Consider the following 24600-nt stretch of genomic DNA (forward strand, 5'->3'; position numbering starts at 1 on the left):
TTCAGGCCTCCATAGCTGTTGCCATTATGTGCATTTAGTGTCTTTACCATATCTCTGCAACACGTTACTCTTGAATCTGTTTGTGTGCATGAAAGATGGGCAAACACGTGGCTTAGTGAAAGAGACAGGGAATGTGTCTTGGGAATTGATCCTGACAGGACTGCAGAAACATGAAGCCTGCAGGACATAGTGGCAGTGCTATGTCAGGGGCAGGGGACTGAAACACCTCCAGCCTGTGCACGGGGCCCGGACACAAAGGGGTGGTTTTTCTGGCTGAATCCCATTATTGCTTCCCATGGCAGAGACCCTGCTTATAGGAGAAACAGTGAAAAGTTTGCTGAGGTTTGTAGGTAACATGATGGAGTTTAGTACGATTAATGTCAGACTCAGAAGTTTGTTGTTCTCAGCAGTAGTGTTCCACGTTATTATAGAAAAGTTAGTATCCTCATTGGACCTTTACAAACACCAACATCCGACATTGCCAAATAACATACTGTAATAGATGCAATTGGCAGTTGCTATCCAGGGAGAATAATGGAGGCCATTCAGTGCATCTCTGCCGGTCTGTGCTCAGAATCAGTTGTGCATGTGCACTTGAGCTGAAGGTGAATACAGCTTGAATAACATGATTAAAGGTATCTGGCCTCAGACCATCATTTAATTTCTGTTGACTATGCCCCTGTGTGATGGCACTGCAGTTATGAGCTGTGCCATTATTTGAAGAAAACAGCGGAGAGAATGCAGACAGCTGACACTGCAGCGGTGCAGCCAGCTGCCTGCTGACACAACCCTGCGTTCTCATACTCTGACTGACAGAGCTCTGAAAGCTGCTCACACCAGGGGTGCTGAAGGGGACACAGTTAATGAACTGCAGCCAGGAGGAGGATGGAAGAGCTGTAGGCCAATTAATAATGAGAACATACTGCGTGCATGAGTATTGATGTGGAGGACTACACTTAAACTCATCCTGTTGTGAGGAATTCTTTGGCATTTACAAGAATGACCTTATGTTTTTGAACAGTGACTAGAAAAAATTCAGATTATTCTAGTCAGATGTTTTTTTACCTTTTCCTCCTGAAGTCGGTGGGTAAAGAGTGTGCAGTGCGTCCAACAGGCCTGCAGAGGGCAGTGTTGCACCATGTTTTGTAATTGGTGAGGCAGAGAGGCTGGCCTGTGCGTGGGGGAAGGGAAGCTGTTATTGTTCCCTGCAGTGCTGTCTTACATAAACCTGCAAAGGCTGGGCAGCTGTATTTTTCAGGGCATTGCATCATTCAGGGACTACTGGAATCATTGCATGCTTACTTATCATAATATCTACCCATTGGGAGATGCACCATCCCTCCGCAGGATGAATAGTTTTCATCCAAGCAAAGCAGTAAATGTTTTTTAGCCACAGTGGTCTTCCTGTGGTTTAACAGTGATTTCTTATCAGTGATTTTTCAATTTAAAATATACATAAATGTTTAAAGGGCTTCATATGTGTTAACACACAAAAAAATTGGTAACTACACTGAATGAAAAGAAACTTTTTGTTACATTCATTTCTGACATTGATCTACACATTATTCAGCTCAGCCATGTGCTTTCGGTTCTTAATGAAAAACTGTGCTGTAACAGCACTAAAACGGATCAAACACTGAGAAAGGAACTTCCTGCTGCACTCTGCCTTGCAGGCAATGTACTCTACTTCTTGCAGATGCCAATCTGTTTTCATCATAGCAGGGTTTCACTTTATGTTCAACAGGACAATTGCCTTACTGTACACTGACTAATTGGTGGGCCCTGCTTTCCTGCGGTGTCCTTAATGAGAGTATCACTTAGCTGTTGAGTATAAATGTAATCAATGATGTTACATGATGGGTATGTTGACCATGTACTACAGAGAAGTTGAGCTGGTTGATTTCATACCCAAGGATAGATGTTTAATAGACATTCAAGTTTTAAACTGTAGTACTTATGTGGTTATAGTATAGCAAATCTTGCTTTTAAGAAAGTGCCACAAGTAAGAAGCTTGTTTTATTTGACTGCAGCAAACCTCCTGTTGTTTTTCGGATTTTTGTAAGCTTTTTAAAAAAACAACTACAGCACTTGTGACCGTAAAATTTTATTGTAGTCCAGCATACAAAAGGGCTGTGCTAGTGTTCCCTGAACAACCCTGAGGACAGCACACTTTCTGTGCTCCTTCCAATCTTAGTGTTATTTAATGCTAAAGAAAATAAAAGCTCAAGTGTCTAATTTCTGTCTGTAAGTGTAGATTCTTTGAGTCCGATGTTGATATGAATGAGCTGATAATTGCTGATAATTAGGCGTGGGATGTTTTAATCCACACAAGCGGTGATTATGTAGAATTCAGTTGGCCCATCCGGCCCGTTTGGTAGTTTGTAGCTAACAGGTCGATTCAAGTATCATCCAGCCAGGGTAGCAGCTTCAGTAACATGGCTGAGGAGCTTGTTCCACACTCTCACCATCCTTGAGGTAAATGTTTTTGAAGCTGATATCCTGACTTCTTTCATGAAATGGCTGCGTGATCCCTGGATCAGTTAGCTACTAATTCCCACGGGACTAGAGGGGCTGGAAGGCTTCTCTCGGTTGGAAGCTTTTAGGGTTTAAAAGCACTTCCTCACGGTTCACACTTGGGTCCGCCGGTTCATGCTTCACTGTTCATTCTGAGGAAAGCCTTCTGTGTTGACTAAAACTGGACACAATATTGTAAATGAGACCTTAGTAATGCTTAGTAATGCATTACAAATATAATGTAACATCTCTTTATTTACATTCTGTGTTTTTAACTGTTATTTGCCTTTATAGTTTGATCCACATATTGTCCATTTTGTATTTATAGTTTATCTTTGTGTTTCCTGCATGCAAAATTCTGTACTTTTATATATATATGTTTTCCCAGTCTAATTTTTATCTTAATCTTTTTCTGTTTCATTTTTTGCATCTAAAGTGGTTTCTAATTCTCCTATTCTAGTCTGAGCCCTTATTGTACAGCTTATCTGTACTTTCTGTTTTCTACCTAATAACCAAATCTCAATCTAAACATCAGCTTTCTCTGAAGGCCTATAATTTGACACTTTAATCTTTTATGAAGCCTTCTAAAATCTAAATACACCATATTCTGTGTTTTGTGAGTATCCATAACTATTGTTGCTTGTTAGAATGTTGTTAAAAGATGATCCGTCTGTCTTTGTAACACAGTATCATGTAATGCATGTCTAAAGAATTGCATTATCTCATCTTGTTTGAGTGTGGCAACTGGCGACTGTGTTTCATCATAGCTGAATATACAGTAACATTTTAATTCACAAAAGAGTACTGTAATGTGTACTGTATGATCTTTTTTTCTTTAGAGACTTCTGATTAGAGATTATTATCTGGTCATCATTCTAGGGTCAATATCTCTTTACAATGTGAAATACTTGAAAGGTGTTTATTCTCCTACCAGTAAAGTTGTTCCTCATCACTTGAGGATCTATCCTTTTGTGCCACAGTGCTTATAAGCAGTATTTATCTTAAAGTCTACATTAAGAGACATAACTTCTCCAAGGAGAGCAGCCATTATAGAAATATTTCCTTGTAAGTAGCCAGGACAACCATGAATCAGGGAGCTGTTCTATTTTGATCTGTATTGCATCTGACACCGAGCACTTTGTACAGTGCTGACCGCTGTTTTAAAGGGTGTAGTCTGATTTGTATGTATTGTTGTGGGCACACAGCGTGAGGCACTGTACTACATTTCTTTGCCACATTGACATTTAAATGGGATCTTCTGAACAACCAAAAAGGAAACAGCAGCCCAAAATTGTTATTAGATTGTCTGTTTCCAAAGAAAACTGTTAATTATGTCATGTCTTGTCTAATGCTTTATTCCAACATCTGTCTCTTTTCAATTCTCTGTGGTAAGCCAGACTTCAAACATTCCAGATGACAGTATAGGCAGTGCTTCGCCATACTATGAAATGAATGTTAGATTTTATAGAAACCAATGAATAGATTGACCTAATGTGTGTAAATCAGCCCAGCACTAATACACTCAGGGTCTGTACTTCTTTCATGGGATGTTCCAGATGTATAGAAGGAAGTTTTTGGGGGTCTTGCTATTTGTTGCATTGCTATCGAAGACCCAGTGCAAGGCTGAGTCCACAGAACAGAAGCAGGTCTCTTAAGTTGCTAGAGGGCAGAAATATTACATACAGTTCAGTGTAATCTTAGGCTCTCCATTGTTTATTGTTAAACACTTAGTGCAGGTACTTAGGGGAAAGGTATAAATCTGTTTAATCTTAAGTAGGATAGATTAATCCAATAAATGTAGGCAGGTAATTCAGATTTGCAACATTTTTGTTGGCTCATATGAACATAGGTTTCAAACATGATTAGGCCGTTTGTCCCATCTAACCTGTCTGGATTTTAGGAGCTAATTGACTGGAGGGTCTCATCCAGCTGTTGCAGATGTGCCTCCTGTTCGCAGTTTTAAAATTACTGTATGTCTGCGTATTTTTCACTTGTGTCCTCTAGGTCATGTTTTGCTGTTGATTCTGATGAGTTGATTTAGTTAATTTGACTTGACTTTTTGAATTTGAAGGGTTTTTTTTATTAAAACTTTTGAGAAGCGATGAGTTTTTTTTGTCTGTAGATATGTCTTAAACATGTCTATATTGTTCCATCACTAGTGTAGTTGTGGAAATTGTTTGGACAGCTGACATAATAACCCCAGTTGCGTGATGGGTTCAGGAAGGGCCAGAGCAGAGGAAAGGGAGTTCTAGATCTACGGCCCATTTTCATCTTCATCACTGGGTTATTCTTTGTTGACCCTATCAGGTGTTGGGACTTCAGACGGTTCTAAAGGGAAAAACACTGGTATGTATTTCACTTGCTGAAAAGAGAAGACACCTGAAGAAGGCTCCACGGCCAAAATGTTGTGTTTTCTTTCTTCTCTTTCAGCAGGGAATAAACCCATTACTTGTTCCTTTGCAGCCTACGCCTGCTGACGCAGCTCCCCACCTGAACTAGGCAGAGCTTGTCCCTCTTGTTTATTTGGATGCAGTTTTGTTAGGATCGAAGTTTGTTTTTTTCTTCACATTAGTTTAGAGGGAAGTTCACCGGTGGAGAATTAGCTATTTTCTGAAATCTAAAAGAGGTTTCCGTCCAGGTACTTTGGGATATTATTTGGGAAGGCAGGATATAATGTACTGGACTCTAAAACGGAACAGTAAATAGGCTCTCAGTTTTAATTTAGCATATTTCAGTTTATAATTGAGAAGCAATACGGAAAACAGAAGATTGGCCTGTAATCATGAAATCTTTTTTCAAAACTGTTTTGCATAAAGAAAATATAATATAGCATCTTCGTACAACTGCACAAATAGTGCAGTTTTTTGTAAGGAAATTAATTTGGCAGATTTGGCCTTTGAAAGAAAACTTCAGGAAGTGAAGAAATGAAGCGAGTAGTGTCCATGGCTTGAGGATCTCGGTGTTTGTTGTCCTGCAGGTTCATGACCGATGCTGCACGCCGGGAGCAGGAATCCCTCAAGAAGAAGATTCAGCCCAAGCTGGCTCTGACTCTCTCCAGTGGCGTGTCCCGTGGAAGCGTGTCCACTCCCCCTCGGCACAGCAGCGGCAGCCTGACCCCTCCCGTCACGCCCCCCATCACCCCCTCCTCCTCCTTCCGCAGCAGCACCCCCACAGGTGAGCCGGGCCGGGCCGGGCCGAGCCGAGGGCAGCAGCAGCGCACCGGACCCATTGATTCGGCGCTGTTCCCCTTGCGGTTCTCCCGCCAGGAAGGGAGCAGATTTAGGGCAGCTCTCTGCTTGTCTAAGAGAATGGTCAACAGCCTGGGGAAATTCCAGCCATGGTTTACTCCTGGACTCTCATTTACACTTTGTTTCTCATTTTCTTTCCCTTGTCTTTAAGACTTTTTAACCTGTTGTAATAGTTTTCTCATAACTCCAGCAGTTTGGTTCATCCGCAGACGCAAGTGTTGGTGTAAAAAAAAGTCCAGGGTACAGAGCCTTGCAAAAGTATGACGTTTCATTTAATTGAATTACAAATGATGGATACAGGTCCTTAAAGGGGATATTTTTAATAAAGCTTAAACTCTCAAACTAAACAGTTTTACGGGGAAAGATGTTAAATGTCAGCAAAGAAAACTCCAAACCTAAAATTTGATGGGTGCATAAGTATTCAGTACTTGTAAATATTGGCTGAAGCTCTGTCTAGTTGGTTTGGGGTCATTGCTGGACAGCAGTTTTCAAATCCTGCCAAAGATTTTCTGTTGGATTCGAGTCTGTGCCACTTCTTATTAAGACACTCCAGTGTAGTTTTGGCACTGTGCCTTCTGACAGTGTCCTTCTGAAATTAAAATGTTTATTCCAGTTTTTGAAGCTGAACCAGGTCTTCTATAAGTTAGTTAGTTGTTTGTCGTTTGATCCATCCATTTTTCCCTCAGCCTCCCAGGACCCGCAGTGAAACCCAGCCCCATAACATAGTGATGCCACCACTGTGCCTGACAGTATGGATTGTATTGTGTCAGACAGCGCTTTACACAAGTTCCAATTTTATCTAGTCTGACCACAAAATCCCTTTCCACAAGTTTGTAGTATCCCTTATATGTGGGATTTCTGATTATTTTCAGTAATGGCATTCTTCTCACCACCCTGCCATACTGGCTAGCTTTATGGTGTTACTGGGATATTGTCGGCTCCTAAACTCTCCCATCGCAGTTACTGAAGTCCGTAGCTCTTTCAATGACATTGTTGGCTTCATGATGGCATTCCGAGCCAGTCTCCTGTTTCCCCCAATGCTCATCTTTGAGGGACAGCCTGATCTAGGCAGCATCTTTGCGATACAAACGGCCCTCCACCTCTTGATGCTTGCCTTCTCTGTACTCCAGGGATATTCAAGTCTATGAGATTAATTCTACACATACCCAGATCTGTGCTTTTCTACAATTTTATCATTTAATTGTTTTGAAAGCTGCTTGGTCATCATGGTGAAATTCTCTCCGAGAGTGAGGGATCTTATAGAGACAATTGTACTGTGTATATTCTTAAATCATATAAACTGTTATTATAACATTATTGTACACAGACAGAGGCCTCTCAAATCGTGTTCACCTGAATTAATTAAGGTTTCCCATAGTAAAAGGTCTGAATACTTATGCAATCCTCCTATTTTAAGTTTGTTGTGATAAAAAATAACAGGTTAGAACAATGTGTGTACATCACAGTAATTTAACATAATTATTGGGGCATCACAGGGGCCTTGTACATGTGGTGAAGGCCCTGTATACAGTATGTGGGAGCAGCAGTGCTATTGTCTGACACAGTCCTACACCTTATCACCTCTCTTCAGAATGTGAGCGATCATAAGAGGGCTCTGTGTGCAAACTGCTGCTGCTAGATTTTGTGCTCACTTCCAGTAACATGTAACACTGTTGCCACAACCGTAACTCCCTCAGGTCATAGATTTGAGCTGGTGATTTATACTCAGCCTCACTGTGAGTGAGTGTGTGAGAAAGATACGGATTCATCCTGTGAGGGCTCTGCATTTTCCTGAGATCCGCTCATGAAAGGCCTGAATATGCAATGTAAGATGCATATTCACCTCTGGCCTTTCCACTGCTATGGAAACTTCAGCTCCACTAACTACTGAGTCCTGCTGGCTATTTTTATAATACAGTTCAGCTCCATATATGTGAGTGCTCTGTCTTGTGCGGAGTAGGATAACTCACTGCCTGCTTCTCTAGCCACGGGAGAGAAATATATGTATTTTATTTTTTAATCCATGATTTTATTTTAATTTATTTTTTTCTACCCTAGAGCTAAGATGAAGTCATTCATAAATCACACACCTTGGAAGTGACATACCCCGTGATATAACCTGCCTGCAAGGAGTTCAGAAAAAAGACAAGCGTTTGACTCTGATGTGCAGCTGCTGAACTGCTGGCAGGCTAGAATTTCACAGGAATTCATTGTTGTGGTCTGTGCTTTGTATATAATTATGTAGATATAAAACAAAGTTAGATATGTGACCTCAAAGCTAGTGTGGAACAATAAAACATAATCAAAGTATTTATGCAGGATAAAAATCAAATGCTGTATTGTTAGGATCTATTCCTACATCCATTATCAGAAAGTGCTGCTGTGGCGGGGGCCACAGAAACGTCCCAGGAGGGGACACACCCTGGCCCAGACCCCTGTCTGTCTCGGGGCGCCCGCACCCCACTCACTCACACACACACGCCTGCAGGGACAGTTAACCTCACCAGTGAGGAGGGAGCTGAAGCGCTTGGGAAGACTCCCTACAAACAGGGTGAACGTGCAAGTTCCACACAGAAGGCATCCCAGGCTGCCACAGTGCTTCCCAGTTTTACCGCGGTGTGTTTTTCCTTCCTATCCGTGTGGGACATGCAATAGGATGTTGCTATGAGCTATAGCTATAGCTATGTTGCTATAAAAAGCCCAGAGTTTCTTACCCAGTAGGCTGCACTATTCTCGGACTTCTGCTCCTGAGAAACTGGAGCAGATTGTTTTCTACTTGTTAATTTAATGTCTCTTGCAAATACAATTATTTCGCTAATTGCTGTGGCAGGAGACTAAAAAGCTTATTGCTGGTGAGTTTAATGTTACACTTTAAAGTGTTACTTAACTGGAAGTACAAGGGAGTTTTATAGCTATAAAGAATAAGCAAAGGGGGCCATAAATTGTGCCTGTGTGATATTAAATTGAATGCACCTTTCTCCCCAATTTACTTGGCTTGTAAACCCGGTTATTTCAACCACTGAACAATCATAAGAATGAATGAATTTTCCATTGGGGAAGGAACAAGCAATTGTATATCACTCTCCACTTTTTATGTTTTGCTTCTTGCACTCCACTAAACATTGAGCATGTTTTATGCCTTTATCATCAAACAGATTATTGGGTATTTTATTGGTAGAATCAAGCCGTGCAGGGCACTGTTAAAAGCTATATATAGAGTGCGCAGAGGCTGTATCAGACACTGTTTTTAATTGGAAACAATTGAAGCCCATTATGTAAGAATGGCTGATATTAACATAAATTGATGCGACAAACATCAGCATAAATTGAAGATAGAACTGCAAGCTGAAAATTAGAATTAATAGATAGTTAATAGATATGTATTCTGTGACCTTTTAGTTTTTATTGTGGGTTCTTTTGATGCCCTGGCAGGAGGTTAAGCGATGAGGGGCGAGTGGAGGTCTGAGCTCAGGAAAGAAGCTGGAGCTGGCTAGGCAGGTTTGAACAGGAATCGTATGTTAGTTAGTCAGCCTGTGGGCCCAAAGGTAGCAATCACTGGGAGGTCCCAATTACAATCCTGACAATTTTATGTAAAATGTATTAAATAAAGAATAGGCCAGATCACATAAGACTTCATACATATTTCTTAATCCTGTTGAGGAGAGTTTGTAATTTTGTGAGTCATAAATGTGTCACTAGGGGCCCTGTAAAAAGTACCCACATGAAGAGATCCCCACACTTTGCAGTTAAAGCAGTTAAAAAAATCAATTAGTTCAAGAAATGGGGGAGAGTTGAGACTTCCATTGGTGCCGGATCTCAAAAATGTTTTCTGGGACCGTTTGGCTGCCAAATGTTTTAAGAAGCTGGTTTCCCAAATCAAGCAAAAGAAAATCCAAACTTGAATTCTTGAAGGCTATCACAGCCTTGTGTTCCGTTTGGTTAATTTGTGTGAATCTGTTTTCTAAAGATTGCCATATTTAGCCTGCCTGTGAGATTTGTTGTTCTTTCTCTCCAAATTAGTGTTTCTGGTGTATTTCTTGTGGTTATTAACTCAGGGGTGGATATTAACCTCAGGACCTCTTCCTGAAGTGAATTCTTTCCCACATAGTTCTATTCCTAAGCTTCACTTCCTAACAGCTCTGGTATTTTGCAACTATAAAGGCAACAACAGGACATGGGAACTGTCCTAAAATCTCAGCTCTTCAGTTTGGTGTCAGCTGTGATCACATGTTGAACAGCATACAGTACTTAACATACCTGTGTAGTTCTGGTGGATCTCATTGGTCAGTCTTTCAGGCAGCTCTGAAATGGTAAGTCAGTCTGACCATTGAATAGGTTCCATTCACTTTTCCTTAGACGTTTGCATGCCTCCCAGAAAATCCAGTTTCCTTGGACAACCATGTAATGTGACGCTTGTGCGTCAGGGCTTTGTGAAGACTTGTTCTTTGGCTTTGGGTCTTCCTCTAAAAGGAAGAAGCAAAGACATAACAAGCAAAAAATGAAAGAAAAGACCTTCTGGTAGTCTAATGCACTTTTCCAGACTGACCTTGAAATGTAATTACATTCTGTCCCAAAACATTGCTGGGGCTGGAAAAAATGTTGTCTTGTCATGTTGAGGTTCAACAAAATGATAGAATCAGCCAAGGTTGAAACATTCATGAAACAATGTGCACTCCTCTGTCTCCCACGTTCTACATGTTGGTCCCCACAGCTTCACTTGGTCTTGTAAGAGGACATGAAACATCACACGTGACCGACATTAGCACTGCAAGGAGCCTGTGTCTCCTAGAAGCTGGTCCAGCTGTTGTCACCAGCGCCCACATTAATTAACCAATCGTCATTCCACACGCTCTTCCCTACTTACACCCTCTCACTCCACTCAGTCCCCACTCACTAGTGGGAATTACCCTTCAGCTATCTCTGGTGCACGCTTCAACACCCACCTGACGTTCAGCTACACAACCTTGTTTCCTCCTGCTTTGACTTCGTCTCGCTTCCCGTCTTGGAGTTAGATTCACTCGACCTGACTCTTTTGGCTTCGTGACCTCATTCTCTTTTTCGACTCCGACTTTGGCCTTTTGCTTTTGGGATTTGGATGCTAATTGGTTGCAATCGCCTTCAGTCTTGGCGCCGCATAGGGTCCAACCTGGTGCTCCTCACGCCCTCGCTGACAGCTGCCTTCTGAAGGCGATTGCGAAGCCACTGATCCTTCAGCCAGTACCCTTGGGCTTCCTGGACGTGCCCTGCCATTGACATGCTGACTAAACCTGCAAACCACCACAGAAATATACTCTATGGAGTGGTTTGCCATCAGCTTCCTGGTTCAAACCTTCCTCAGCTTCCTGGTTGATCATAGTCCTAACTGGATAATCATGGCTGTATGTACATTTTGGACAGATTTCTTAGGAAGGGATGGTAAACCAGTTAAAAATAATGGATTCTGGGCCTAGACTTTGCATGTGCACTATGAATGCTTTCCTTAACAGTGAAAAGTGTTTGGTTTCAGCACATACAGTACAATGTGTGAATCATAAAACAAAAAAATATATAACATGCTTATATAGTAGCTGTACTTTTATTATACAGAGTTTCTTTTCAGGGTGTTACTTTCTGTTTAAGAAATTTGACTGGAGTAAAGCATGTCTGTTTTTTTGTCCGTGTTAAATGGTATAAAGGCCTTTCTCAGGGATTCGATGCAGAACTTCACATCGAAAGTATGTTCAGAACTGTTCTCATGTTCATGCTAATTACAGTCAGCTTCTTTATACGCACTCATCCATTAGCCCTAAGCTGCTTATCCTGGCAAGCCCAGGGTGTAAGGAGGGCCTGGGAGCACAGAGCTGCTCAAGTCCTTGAGATTTCCAGGTTTTTAAGTGCACAGCAGATGTTCATTTTTTGCAGCACAAATGTTTTTAATTCTTGCTTGAACTTTGTTAAAATGGGCTTTAAACATGTGCCAGGGTTCAATTAGTATCCTGTGACTTAAGGTGGAAAATTTCCTGCTTTGCAGGGGAGTAGGAATTGCAAACCCCCTCCTCTCTCAAATATGTGCTGAGCCCACTTAAAGATTTAAGTGTTTTAAAGCACATTGTGTTTTGTAGCAATTACGACTGCTGTAGGTTCTTCGGGTGTAACTAGAGTGTTTGCCTAAGAAGGAGCAGTGAGCCAGTGTGTCCACAAGGGGCAGGTGTGTCTTGCGTGGTCAGAACACAGCAGTGCCGGCAGCAGGCATCACTCCCCACACATACGCACAGGACCCTTGAGTCCAGATCTCAAGGGACTGACAGCTTTACCCAAAGCTTCAATAACATAGCCCTGTTCCATACTCCCACATCCCATTGTGTAAAGAAGTCACTCTTGTTCTCAGTTTTAAACTCCCATGTAGTTTCTACGTGTGTCCCCTGATTTCGATTCCATCGTTGATTCTGACAAAATCCAGACTATGTTAATGTCCTGAGGATTTTGATTCCTTGTATTAGGTGTCCTCGTTGTCTTCGCTGTTAAAGACAATAAAGGTCCCGTTCCTTCTGCCTGCCTATGCAGGAAGCTCCTTTAAACCACACATTGGTCTTATCTAAACTGATTTCTATAACTATTTCTATTGTGGTGACCAAAATTGTACCAAACATTCTGAGACCTTACTAGTGCATTATACAATTTTAATGTAACTTTTTGTAATTGAAATTCTGCACTTTTAACTATATACTCTAGCATTTTGTTTGCCTTTTTAATTGCTTTCCCACTTTGTTAAGAAGTGAATGATGTGTCAACATAAATGCCTCAGTCTTTTTCATAAGTACTGTAGCTCCTTCAAGGTCAGTGTTTTCAATTTTGTATTTAGATTAATCATTTGACTACCAGCATGCAAAACCCTAAGATTGCTTGCATATAGATTTTTTCTGTATCTTTTTGAATTACCCTTGCTTCTCATACAATGTTTGCTAATTTCTCCTAAAAATTGGCAAATTGATATTGATAATTGATTATGAAAAGCGGTGGTCCTCGTACAGATTCTTGTAGTACTCCACTAATTACATCACCCCAAACTGAGCACTCACACCTTAACTGTAACCCCTCTGTTTCTATTTATTAACCACATCTCAATCGAAATTAACTCTCTTCACAGCCTTTAATTTGATAATTGCACTTTTATGAGGAACTCTATCAAAAGTCTCCTGAATATCTAAATACACCCTTTTGTATGATCTTTTGTGACAGTTATTGCTGCTGTTTTTTCAAAGAACTCAAGTTAGTTAAGCAAGACTTGCAGTACTTTTTCAATATCAATGACTGTTTTCTAGGTAATCATTTTCATATATGTGATATATGTATAGTTTGCTACTTATAATGATTTCTATAACCTTGCATAACTTTCCATAACATATTGGTCTCTTATTTATTGGTTGGGTCATGTCATCTTTTTTATTGATGGGGGCTACATCAGTCTTGGTGTGCCAACAGATGTTTAAGCCAGTGCTGCATGGTTTGGCCTGTTGCTGTTATCCTTTCCAAGGCTGAAGACCCACTCTCTGGGTTTTTGCTCGCTGTTCTTTGTGTGCTGCTATGTGTCTCAATCTGGCTCAAGGGGGATATTTAACTACTTCCTGACATCCCCTGCAGGGGGACATGAGCTGCCCCTGTCGAGCTCTGCCATGGAGTTGAAAGGTTGCAGCTCTTTGCTGTCATTGCCTTGTTGCTGTGCTCCTGCAAAACCTTTAACTGGAAGGCGTTCATTGGGTCCCAGGATCAATCCTGTCGTTGATGAAGATGGAAGGGGAAGAGAGGTCCGACTGACGCAGGGGTGAGAGATGTTCACTCGTCAGAAGCAGAGGGAGCTATCCAGCCTGACACTGACTAACCGCAGTGTAGCGGTTCAGCTGTCCTAGGTGCCACCCAGCCTTCCCTTCACCCTGGAAGTGCCTTGATGCATGCTGGCCTCAGAAGCCAGAGTCAATCAAGTCACACTGCCTTCAGCCAGGGAACTGCAGTCTGCTTGCAGAGCGGACCTGCTGATCTGCTCGAGACACCCCTGCCCACAGGAGGGCAGCTGTGGTGTCACGGAGCAGAGGGGAGAGCCGTGCTCTGGAAGTGGCCCGTCTGTCCACAGAGCCAGCATTGCGATCACTGGGGTTGCTCTCTTGCTGGAGTTTCCAGTCACTGCTGAGGAAGCGCGGTAGGTTGAGGCATCTCTCTCATCTCTCTTTGCGTCTGTCTGCAGAAAGACGTTCTTGAGAGACTGTTGATGGCTCTTGGTGGCCAAATAAACTGTTTTTTTCTGCCCTTACACTGGTTACCAAGTGTGGTCTTACATTTATCAATGAATTAACTTGAAAAACTGCTTCAGTTCTGTGTATTTAGTATGAATAAATCTAGTTGGAAATAAATTTAATAAGAAATAAAGTTATTTTTAAGATGGTTGTATTTTTATATCTAATAGAAGAACCTTTCCCATTTCAGCAGATTTTTTTAAATCATTCTTTTGAGTGTTTCAAAAATATACATTAGGAAGTCATAAAAAATATGGGGGTAATGTATTTGCCCTTCATTAATGTACAAAAGGCTTTTTTCACATTCTGACACCTCTGTCTCTCTCACACACACACTGTCAGCAGTGCTTTAGCAGGCCAGTGTAAATCACTAGGGCCTATTCCAGCTACAGCAGGGCTTTGTGCAGTGAACTCCTTCTGGGCCTCCACACCTCAGCAGGAGGGGGACAAACTGCATACCTGCAGTATTAATTGGTTCTGCTTGTCTTGCTTAATGGATTATTCTCCGCTTTTTTTAAAATAAAACTATTAAAAGGAAATACCCATTCAGAGCAACAGGGTTACTATATCTGCTAACATAGATCTCAGCAATTTATTACTTTACTGTGGTCATGTTTAATTTCACATTAAAAAAGCAATTTCCTGGCAGTGACTCCTTCTGTTCTTCTGTATGGGCAATTCCTCACCAGCACTCTTGTGTTTTCTGTGGCAGGCCGCGTTGACAGCCCAGTCTGTCTTTATTCCTTAGAGGCTGATTGAGTGCGGCTCACGGTGCCTCATCAAGGAAGACGCTCTCTTTTCAAGGAGCAATAATTTAACATTTAAAGGAAATGCATAAATGTTAAATACTTTCACTGTTTTTTCTGCCCTTGCACTGGTTACCAAGTGTGGTCTTACATTTATCAATGAATTACCTCTTATTTTTCTATCCTGAAATTGAAAAACTGACTTTGTTCTGTGTATTTAATATGAATAAATCTAGCAACATAAGTTTTGGAACCAACAACATTTATTGCCATTGTTGTGCCTCTTGGTATATACATTTGAAAATTACATGTCCTTTAATTACAGCAACAATGAAATCAAATTCTGAATGAGGATACTGGAATGCAGCTTTGAAGATGTGTGTACAAGCCCAGGGACCTTTAAAGAAAGTTGTCATAATACTCCCAATTGGACCTAAACATCAGTAGTAATCTATACTGATCAAAACCTCCACCCATTCACAGTTTCAGGAATCAGGGCCTGATCCTCTACTTTCCAGGATCCAGGGCTCGGAAAGCACTGCCTTCGCTACCTGCCTGTGGTCTCTGTAAACGAACAAGTCACTGCTGCAAAAATATCTTTGAAAATATGTGATTCATCAGCTATTGAAACCTAGGTAGCCATCCAGGTGTCCCTAATGCAGTTATTGAAATACGGCTTTTAAATTAAAGGAATGTATTAGTAAGCTGGTGAGTAGCTGGGATCTGGATTTCCTTGGTTGAGCTTCACATCCAGCCAGTTGAGGTTCCTTACAAGGTTGAGGTCCAGCATTTCATTTTGATTACAGATATTGAAAGTCAAGGAGCCTCAGGTAAAATGCTTAATTGAGGTATTGCAATGCCACAGTTGTTGGAGGAGGAGCGAAATTAATTTGCTTGATTCAAGTCGCTTTGTGGTAAGGAGGGCTCCAACTGAGGTGGTACTGAGGGCCCCCTGTTCCAAGATCTGTCCTGGCAGCTGAGCATTGAAATCCGAGTCACGACAGCAGTGGCTCAAATAGTCAAACAAATCACACGAGTCAGTCAAGAAGATCATAAGGAGAGGAAACTACTCCAGCCAATATCCAATGAAATAGTGTATAATGAAAAGCAAGCATATGTTATGAAGTATATTTTAAAGATCAAGAAAGGAAGAGAAAAGAATGTTGCAGTGGAGGCTGTAAGAAACAATCAAACTTCTTAAGCATAACGGTAGCAAACACTAAAGGATGAAAGAAAATGTCCAGGAAATAAAGAGGAAAACCTGTAAATGATGACATGGAACAGGCCGATATATTGAATTCATATTTCACTCAGGTATTCACCAAGGAAGGAACAAACAACATTCCTCATAAAAAAGGCAAAGTTTCATAGTAAGTTTTCATAGAAGAAGCAGAACTGGTATGTATAATAGAAGCACCTAAGATAAACACATTTCCAGAGCCTGAAGCTGTTAATTATACTTAAGGAAACGGGAGATGCAATTCATTGGCTCTCAAGATGACAAAACCAAACACAGTAATTACAGACCAATAAGTCTATTTGACGGAAGGCTAAGGAAAGAATAATTAGAACTAATCTGTTCAGCACTAGCTCTCTAATGAATGGTGAGCATGGTTTCTCTTAACTTCTTGGAGTGTTTTGAACAAGCTACAGCAGTGAGAATACCCACAGCATGCGAAACTGTTTAGATTTTCAGAAGACGTTTGATAAAGTACCTCATGAAAGATTAATTGTTTAAAACTGCTGGCAGCAGGTCTTCAAGGTAATGCATGGACTTGGTTTATGAACTTGTTAATGGACAGGAAGCACTGGTACAGGTAAGGACTAAATGCTCAGATTTCTGGGGGAGGTGTAATTAGTGGAGTACCTCAGGGTTCAGTGTTAGGACTACTGTCTTTCTTAATCTGTATCAATTTCTGTGTCGGTTCTTGCATAGTTAACGTAGTGAAGCAGATCATTTTCATCATCCAGGCAATGTGGAAAAGTATAAAATGTGAGGGGTAATTGTACAGTGCATTTTGAAAACTATACAATTTGCTCATCGTGATACTGTAATTCCAGAGAAGAGTAGAGCTAAACATTTTAGTGTTGATCAGAGAAGACTATAGGGGATCCGATTAAAGTGTTTAATATTCCCAAAGACCCTGACATACTCAGCCCTGCGGATTTCTCCAGAATGAACAATGAAGCACGAAGAAGTGGAAAATCCATGGAATATTCCACATGCCAAAGAACGCTCCCAGGACGTTGCAGGACCAGTGCCAGGATAGTTCAAAGACTCCCACACGTGGGGCAGCTCTCCCAGGAATATTGGCCTGGCGACTCATTCGTGCACGATCGTGGATAGTTCCAGCTAAGAGCTGTTAGAACACTTTTTCTCAGAAACGCAAACCTCAGCGTCACAGAATCCTTGCCTGTGGTCTCCCTGGATTTAAATCCCATCAAGCAGCTCTATGTCATGACTAGGTTGTGAGGTCTGAAGAGTCTCCAGACCCCTGTGGGATGTGTGCGGGGTCCGAGACCTCGCCGTGCCACTCCCCAGCTCAGTGAGCTGGAGGAGGTGCCAGGGCAAAGCTGTCTTTGCTGTGTGAACTGATCGTACGCAGTGCCTCCATTTATTCACCAGATCTCAGCCAGGAAAGAGAGATAACGCAAGCAGCAGTGGCAATGAGTTTGTAACAAAGTGTGAAGGAAACTGCTGGTAAATGTTTAAATATTTGGGTTGTTGTAAAATCTTAATATCTATCCAAACCTTATAGCTTTCCTAGTGGCGGCTGATGTTTTTGTTTTTTCTCTGCATCTCTCAGTGGGGCTATAGTCTCTTGGCCTTCTCTCTGGCTCAGCCCTTGTGGTTTCTGTCGTTGTCCCTGAGGAATGGGATAATTCCACTTTGATGTGCTCACTGCTAGGGATGTTCCCGTCTTTACTGGTTTCTTTCTTTTAATTTGCCGGAAGTCACTGTCTTTGTAAGCTACATAAGATTGCTAGGCTGAGCTAAAGCATCGTCCTACAGCACCAATGAGATGATTAGATATTTTTAAGTGAGAATCGTTTCATTTTGCTGTGCTGACTTTTGAATTTTGATAAAAAACCAAACCATTTTAATAAGCCTGTTCTGTACATATTTAAATGAAAAGCATAATAAAAATTAATTCAGAGGCCCATTCTAAAATAGAATTTTAGAATAAATGCTTTTAATGCATGCAGAAATGAAATTCTGATAAATGGTGCTCTTTAAAAATGGAAACGTAATAATCTGTGCCAGAGTACCACAGGGATCCACACTCGGTTCACAGCTCTTTCTCATTTAGATAACTGATCTGATTCTGGAGTAGCTGGCAAATTACTCAAGTTTGCAGTAGATACCAAATTAGGAAGATTAGGGAACACTGCAGAATGAGCAAAATAAATTAAAAAGATTTTGATAAAATTCACAACTGAGCAAACAGGTGACATTTAATGCTGACAGATGCCAGATTTTTCATGCACTTACTAAAAATGTAAACTATAAATCACTTAACTTCTAACTACTTAAACACCCTAGAGGCTGGAATGGCCTCCTCTCATAAGTAACCTTTCTTATGTTTTTATGTCTGCAGTCTTTAATGTTTTTATTCTCTATACTGCTAATGTAGAGGAGTTTCATGCACAGATTTTGAAAACATGGTTTAGCTTCTGTTTGTTCCAACATTAACCAAGGAGCACAGTCCAGGTTCATTTATACAGACTAACTCCACTACATGGTATAAAGTGCACTTACCTTTTCTGGATCATAATATTGATTAACCTTTTATTTCGTAGCAGATATTTATAAATAAAATGTATAATACCCAGCCCAGTGATACCGATTGTGGCACTGTAAATATGTCATGAATTGTCTTGAATGTCAGAGCATGGCTGTTGTTAACAGATTGGAACACATGAATTATACGAACAATCCATGTTATTTTGAGATGTTAAATTCTTAAATGGCATTGACAGTTCCTCCACAAGCACCCAAAAGCTGTAGGCAATGTAAAACGTTTTTCTGCTTTTTAAATATTTTTCTCCTCAAGTTACTGGCAAAACAGAAACAGCAAAAGCTTTGCATTGTTTTCAGACTGAGGAAGGCCTGGGTTTATACCAGTAGCACCAACATTTCGATTTAATGGGCTTGGCTTGTACTCTGAATAAAAGACCCCTGGTCTTGGGAGACACCAAGTGAATGACAAAACACGGGCAACGTGAGCAAACGCCTTTATTCTTTTCTCAGGATGACCACCTTGTCATAGACCTGTGTCCAGTAAAAATGTGGCCAGTGTTTGTTTTTTTGGGGGAGGGGCACTTATCTCTCCACAAGCCTCAACTCTGATGTGTCTGTCCTGGTTTCATAGGCAGTGAATACGACGAAGAAGAGGTAGACTATGAAGAATCGGACAGTGACGAGTCCTGGACCACAGAAAGTGCAATTAGTTCGGAGTCCATCCTGAGCTCCATGTGTATGAATGGAGGAGATGAAAAGCCTTTTGCCTGCCCTGTCCCTGGATGTAAAAAGAGATACAAGGTGAGTTTAGTCTTTTGCTTTGTGTGATCGCCGTGTTCTTGCCACGGAAAGCAGTAGATGTTTTGGGCCAGCACGCCTGAGCACACTGAAACCACACATACAGTGTGGCCCTGGTTACAGAGCTATCTGATCCATGAGCTTTCATTATAATGGTCTTTATCTGGTCCTAATTTATTTTTCATCTTTGTCTTCACAGTAGTTACAATACACTAAACAGCTGGGAACGTTGAACAGTTTTGTGTTGCTCAAGCAAATTTTCCCTTTCCTTAGAAAATAGTTTCTTTGCACTGTTGGAGAAGCACTGTTTGCAAGATGGAGAAGTTTCTTTTGATAATTAAAGATACGTTTCTTTTTTTTAGAAATAAGTATATTTGAGGAAAACGTGGAATGTGGAATCCATAGTGTTGTGTAGAGGATATATAATTCCATAATTCATATTAATATGTGGGCTGCATGGTGTTGTTCGCGGTTGTTCGCATTGCTGCCTCACAGCACTGGGGCCCTGGGTTCAGTTCCACACATGCTGTCTGTGTGGGGTTTGTGTGTTCTCCCTGAGTTTGCTTGGGGTTCCCCTGGGTGCTCAAATTTTCTTCCACAGACTAAAGACATACAAGTAGATGAATTGGCTTTTGGAAAGACTGGTGCTGGTGTTAGTGTGTGTTGTGTCTGTCTGTGTGTGCCCTTCGATGGGCTAGAATCCCAACCAGGGTGTGCCCTGCTTTGCACCCACTGCTTCCTTGGATATGCTCCAGGCAGCTGTGAGCCTGAATTGGATAAGCTGTTAGTGATGATGTGAGAATAGTGTAAACCATGTCATATATAATTTTTTATTTCCACAAACATGTGGTTTGCAGTCTGTCCTGCTTAAGTACTTTAAAAGGCAGGTGTAAGTTTCAATAATTTACTCCAGTAGAAAAAAAAACAGCAAATGTTCGCTCATAACAGACCCAATGAAAATCTCAGGGTTTCCAGACAGGTGCTTCATTTGTTTAAGGAACGTCTTTCAATAAATATTACGGTGAAAAAGTGATTTATAGTTACTTGAAGAGATCTAGAGACGTGATCAATTTAAGATATTCTAGGAGAATAAAACCCATCGTGTTTTTCCCTTTAGAATTAAACATGATAAAGAGAAGAATAATACTGAAATTATGCATCATATGAGTTTCTCTCATTTTTCAAGTTTCAGATGTTGTGGGTGTTGGTACACTGCATTAGTTGGTCAGACCTCTCTGAGTTTGCCTGGGCGTTTCTCACAAGCTTTGCTGGAGTGCTTCAGCAGTATTGGGTCGGGGGGGAGGGGGATAGTATTGGGTGGGGGGAGATGGGAGGTAAAACTGCATGTGTCTCAGGGCACCCAGCCATTTCAATGAGAATCTCAGGGTAAAAAGGATGGAAGATTCGCTCTGTAATTTGTCACATCCTGACTGTACTCTGCTTGACTCCAGGGCTTATTCTTTATTTCCTGCGTTCCTCCCAGCTCTGTCTACCTAGCTGCTATATTCTTAAATGCATGAGGGTTCTCCTGCACGTCTTACATGCTTCAGCAGTCAGACAGGACAGCCTAACGATCCATGCAACACAGGGCCGTACAGCCAGCACAGAGATGGCAGTAAGTGCCAGCAGTACGAGGGCATAGAGCCCTAGCGAGCAGCGCGACAGTGACTGTCTCCTTGAGACTGCTGAGGGGAATCAGGGCAGGGTGGCAGACAAACAGTTAGCATAAAAATGGGACAACATCTATGAGGCATTTGGCCATTCATTTAGGGTGTTAATAGCCCAATTATCTGATGGTCTTATCCAGCTGTTTCTTAAACATCCAGGGTATCAGCTTCATAAAAATGGCTGGGTAGCCTGTTCCATGCTACCACGATCCACATGTAGAGTAAAGAAGTGCCTCTCATACTTAGTTTTAAATGCACTTTCACATAGTTTACACTTTCTCTGGTTTGTGTCTCGCTGTGGATTCAAGTTTGTTTTATCTGTTGATGAGGTTGACTATGTGTCTCCACATACCGACTTCTTACGGGGTCAAAATAGAAACACATATCAGGTTTAGACTGCATAGAACTGCTTGTAAAACTCAAAACGTTTTTACACAACGTGCTGTAAGAGTCTGGAAAAGCTTTTTTCAAGAAGTGGCTGGATGAGATCATTCTACCAGATAATGTTGATGTGCGTAAAGGCCTCCTCCTGTTTGTTAAGGCCTGTTATGTTCTTGTGATGTTATATATCGTATTCAAAGGAACAAGTAATAGTTTTAGTCCATGCTGAAAAAAAGAAGAAAGAAAACACAACGTTTCGGCCCTGGAGCCTTCTTCAGATGTGAGCTCCTTTATATATATCGTATTGTTCTGTTTCCCTTTCATATTGCTTTCCCGCATTGTGTACGTGTAGTGTAAATGATGTATAAAGCAAAAAACCTATGTTATTTTCATAAATACCAAAAGTATCATCTTTTTGTAGAGTTATAGCTTGTTTTTTACCTACATGAGAAAACTCTGCACTTCTCTAAATTAAAAGGTGTTTGCCTTGTCTTTTTATTAAGTCTTTTCCTTCCTATCTAAATTTTCTTTGCATCTTTTACATTGTTTGCTAATCTTTTTATTTTGGGATCATCTGTATCAGAATCTACATCATCAGTATAAATTAGGAAGGGCAGTGGTCCTCAAACGGGCCCCTGAGGCACTCAACTAATTGTGTTAACCCCTGATAAGGCTGTTTTCTATTAACTAATTATAAATACAAAAGCATGCCAGTTCTTCAGCACCTACTGCCTGCTGTTTGACAGTTAATCTCTGAGGACAAGCATTCTGAAAAACCTTAATATATAAACTTTTAACCTTATTCTCCCATTTATACTACTTTTAGCTTAACACATAATGTATTGTATGTTCCCGTTTCCATTATATATAACTGCATTGTAATTGATATTTAAATGTAGTGGTCTATAGGATTGCTCCTAATACAAGACCTTTTGAATGCTTGTTGATGCATCACATTCGTACAAAATTTGAGACCCTTGTTTCTGTCAGCTCATGAGCCTCCCCCTGAATGCTCTTCATTGTACAGCATCTGTTATCTTTCTGTGATTCACCATCATCGCCTACTAAGGCAGTACCTTCGCACACTTTTTTTTCTCACATACATTGCTGTTAAATGCATTTTCTTACAATATGTTCCCAAGACTCTGGCATTTAAGTAAATGGGCTTATTACCTGGTTCTTTGATGTTTATTTTTCCCTTCTCTTTTTGACTCAGTCCACTTTGTACCTACTTTGCAGATTTTCTTTAGATTCTTCTCTGTTCTGTTCCAATTTAGTGTTTTTAAATTTCTCTGTAAACTCCCTGGTCAACTGGTGCTTGCCGTCTCCGGATTATTCCTCCATGTATAAGCTGCTTTCCCAATTGTAGCCAATTGTATGGATTATAGCCACCTCAGCTCCAAGGAGTCAATAGTGTCCACCTTTTCTCTTTCTCTAGTAGTCTTAATGTCACTGGAACTGGTTAAAAGAGTGCGACTGCTATCTGGATTTGATGGTAGCATCCCATCAAGTCTTTGCTCTTGCTCTTGTTATTGGCCCTGGATGGGTGATGGTGATGTGAACTTGTGTGTACAGGCCTCAGTTTTACATTCTTTGACAAACTGCGCCCTTCTCTCTCACCCTCTCTGTTTCGGCACTGAGTGACAATTTTGGGTGCCTTCATCCTTGAATTTGGGATTTGCCTGTTGGTCCTTGTCATCGGGCTCTGACAGTTCCTGCATCTCCTTCTGCAGAGTACTCATTCTTTCCAGAATGAGCTGCATTTGTTTGTCAGTTTTCATTTGCTTACTTGAGTCTTCCAGGATGCACCACATGTTGAACACATTATAAATCACAGGTCTGAGGACCACATGACAGGAGTCTCTTTAAATTGTGAGGGAGGTAAATATTTGCAAGCCTGCACTATAAATAGTACTTAGTTCAATTTTCACAAGTTAATATGAACAGAAAGCATAAAATGAACAAGTTTCCTAAAGCCATACATATTTTAAATCACACAAACAGTGGCAGTAGCAATATCACTTTTTTTAAAAAAAGTTTTCAATAGATATGTAAGGGCTGTGTTGTGTTGAAATAATGATTACCAAATTGGTTGCAGGTTACTCTTAGATTTAGATGTTCTTAAATGCACATATCCAGTCCACATCAGAAGGCTTGTAAATTTTACAAGATTTTCCACTCATATATGGTATGTATGGCAAAGATAAATCTCAGTCACTGCCTGACATAATTATACAGCCGATCAATCTAAAAATTATAAAACCCACTTATCATTACAGGATCTGTCAAACACAAATTGAGCCCAGATGTTTGTCTTGTGGGGCTTTCTGATGGGCCTCTTGCGATATCGTGACAGTCATGAGCAGAAACAGGACTGACCCAGCTGGCAGATCCAGTTACAGTGATCAGGCCGGCCGGCAGGCAATGATAATTGCTTGCTGGTTGGGTGTATGTGGAAGACCAGGACAGAGTTTAGCTTTTCTGGAAGAAATCAATCACTCAATAAATTTCCTGCTAGGGCATCTTTGAAGGAGCGCTGCGCGTTTAAACATTTCAGCCGTGTCGCAGCCTGACTTGGACTTGGCACGGTCTAATGAGCCTCCGCAGCCGGCGAGGGGTCTCCCTGTCCGGGCTGCGTGCTCAGGCTCTGCGCCAGGCCGGCACACTGATGTGGGAAACTCTGCAGCCATGACTGCCAGGAGTCTGCTCCCCTTCGAGCTGCAATCTGCATTAGAACTGCCGCAGCTAAACAAGCTGAAGAAGAGAAAAAAAATGGTTATTTTGTTTTTCTGAGACAGGTTTGGATTTAATTAAAACTTCTCCTCGCCCGCCAATCACAAATTATAAAAAGCCCTTTCCTGATGGCAGCTTTCTATTTGGCTGAGGCCTCTTGCTTCTTCTCAGTGAGAAACAGCTATCAAGCACAGGGTTTATAAAGTACGATTAGCAGGTGGGTCAAGGTTCATATTTAATCCAGGCTTTGAAGTGTCTAGTTGTCTTCCTGTGTATTGGAAGTTCGCTGGGTTAGATGGAATTCATGATGTCCTATCTGCTCTGGAGGAGCACTTTATTAATTGTGACCAGGCAGTTTAGATAGACTTCCACTTAAAATGTACATTATTTACCTGCTCATCAAAGACACTGGCAGCTGAGAAAGAGTTTAAAGAACAGTCTGCGAACTGCTAATGTGCAACAGGTGTGGAGTGTCTGAAATTGTGTCTTGAACTAGTTTGTGTG

General features: G+C 41.1%; 1 protein-coding gene across 1 annotated transcript in view; it reads left to right on the forward strand.

Annotated features, from left to right (window-relative positions):
- Positions 1 to 24600, forward strand: part of LOC148650771 (juxtaposed with another zinc finger protein 1) — a 78963-nt gene that overhangs the window by 50570 nt on the left and 3793 nt on the right. Inside the window, exons 3-4 of the mRNA XM_088600302.1 lie at positions 5492 to 5688; positions 19149 to 19318. Coding sequence (XP_088456428.1) covers positions 5492 to 5688; positions 19149 to 19318 — 367 coding nt within the window. The remainder of the gene's footprint in view (positions 1 to 5491; positions 5689 to 19148; positions 19319 to 24600) is intronic.

Source organism: Lepisosteus platostomus, chromosome 12 (assembly GCF_059453375.1).
Source record: "Lepisosteus platostomus isolate fLepPlt1 chromosome 12, fLepPlt1.hap1, whole genome shotgun sequence".
Taxonomy (NCBI): domain Eukaryota; kingdom Metazoa; phylum Chordata; class Actinopteri; order Semionotiformes; family Lepisosteidae; genus Lepisosteus; species Lepisosteus platostomus.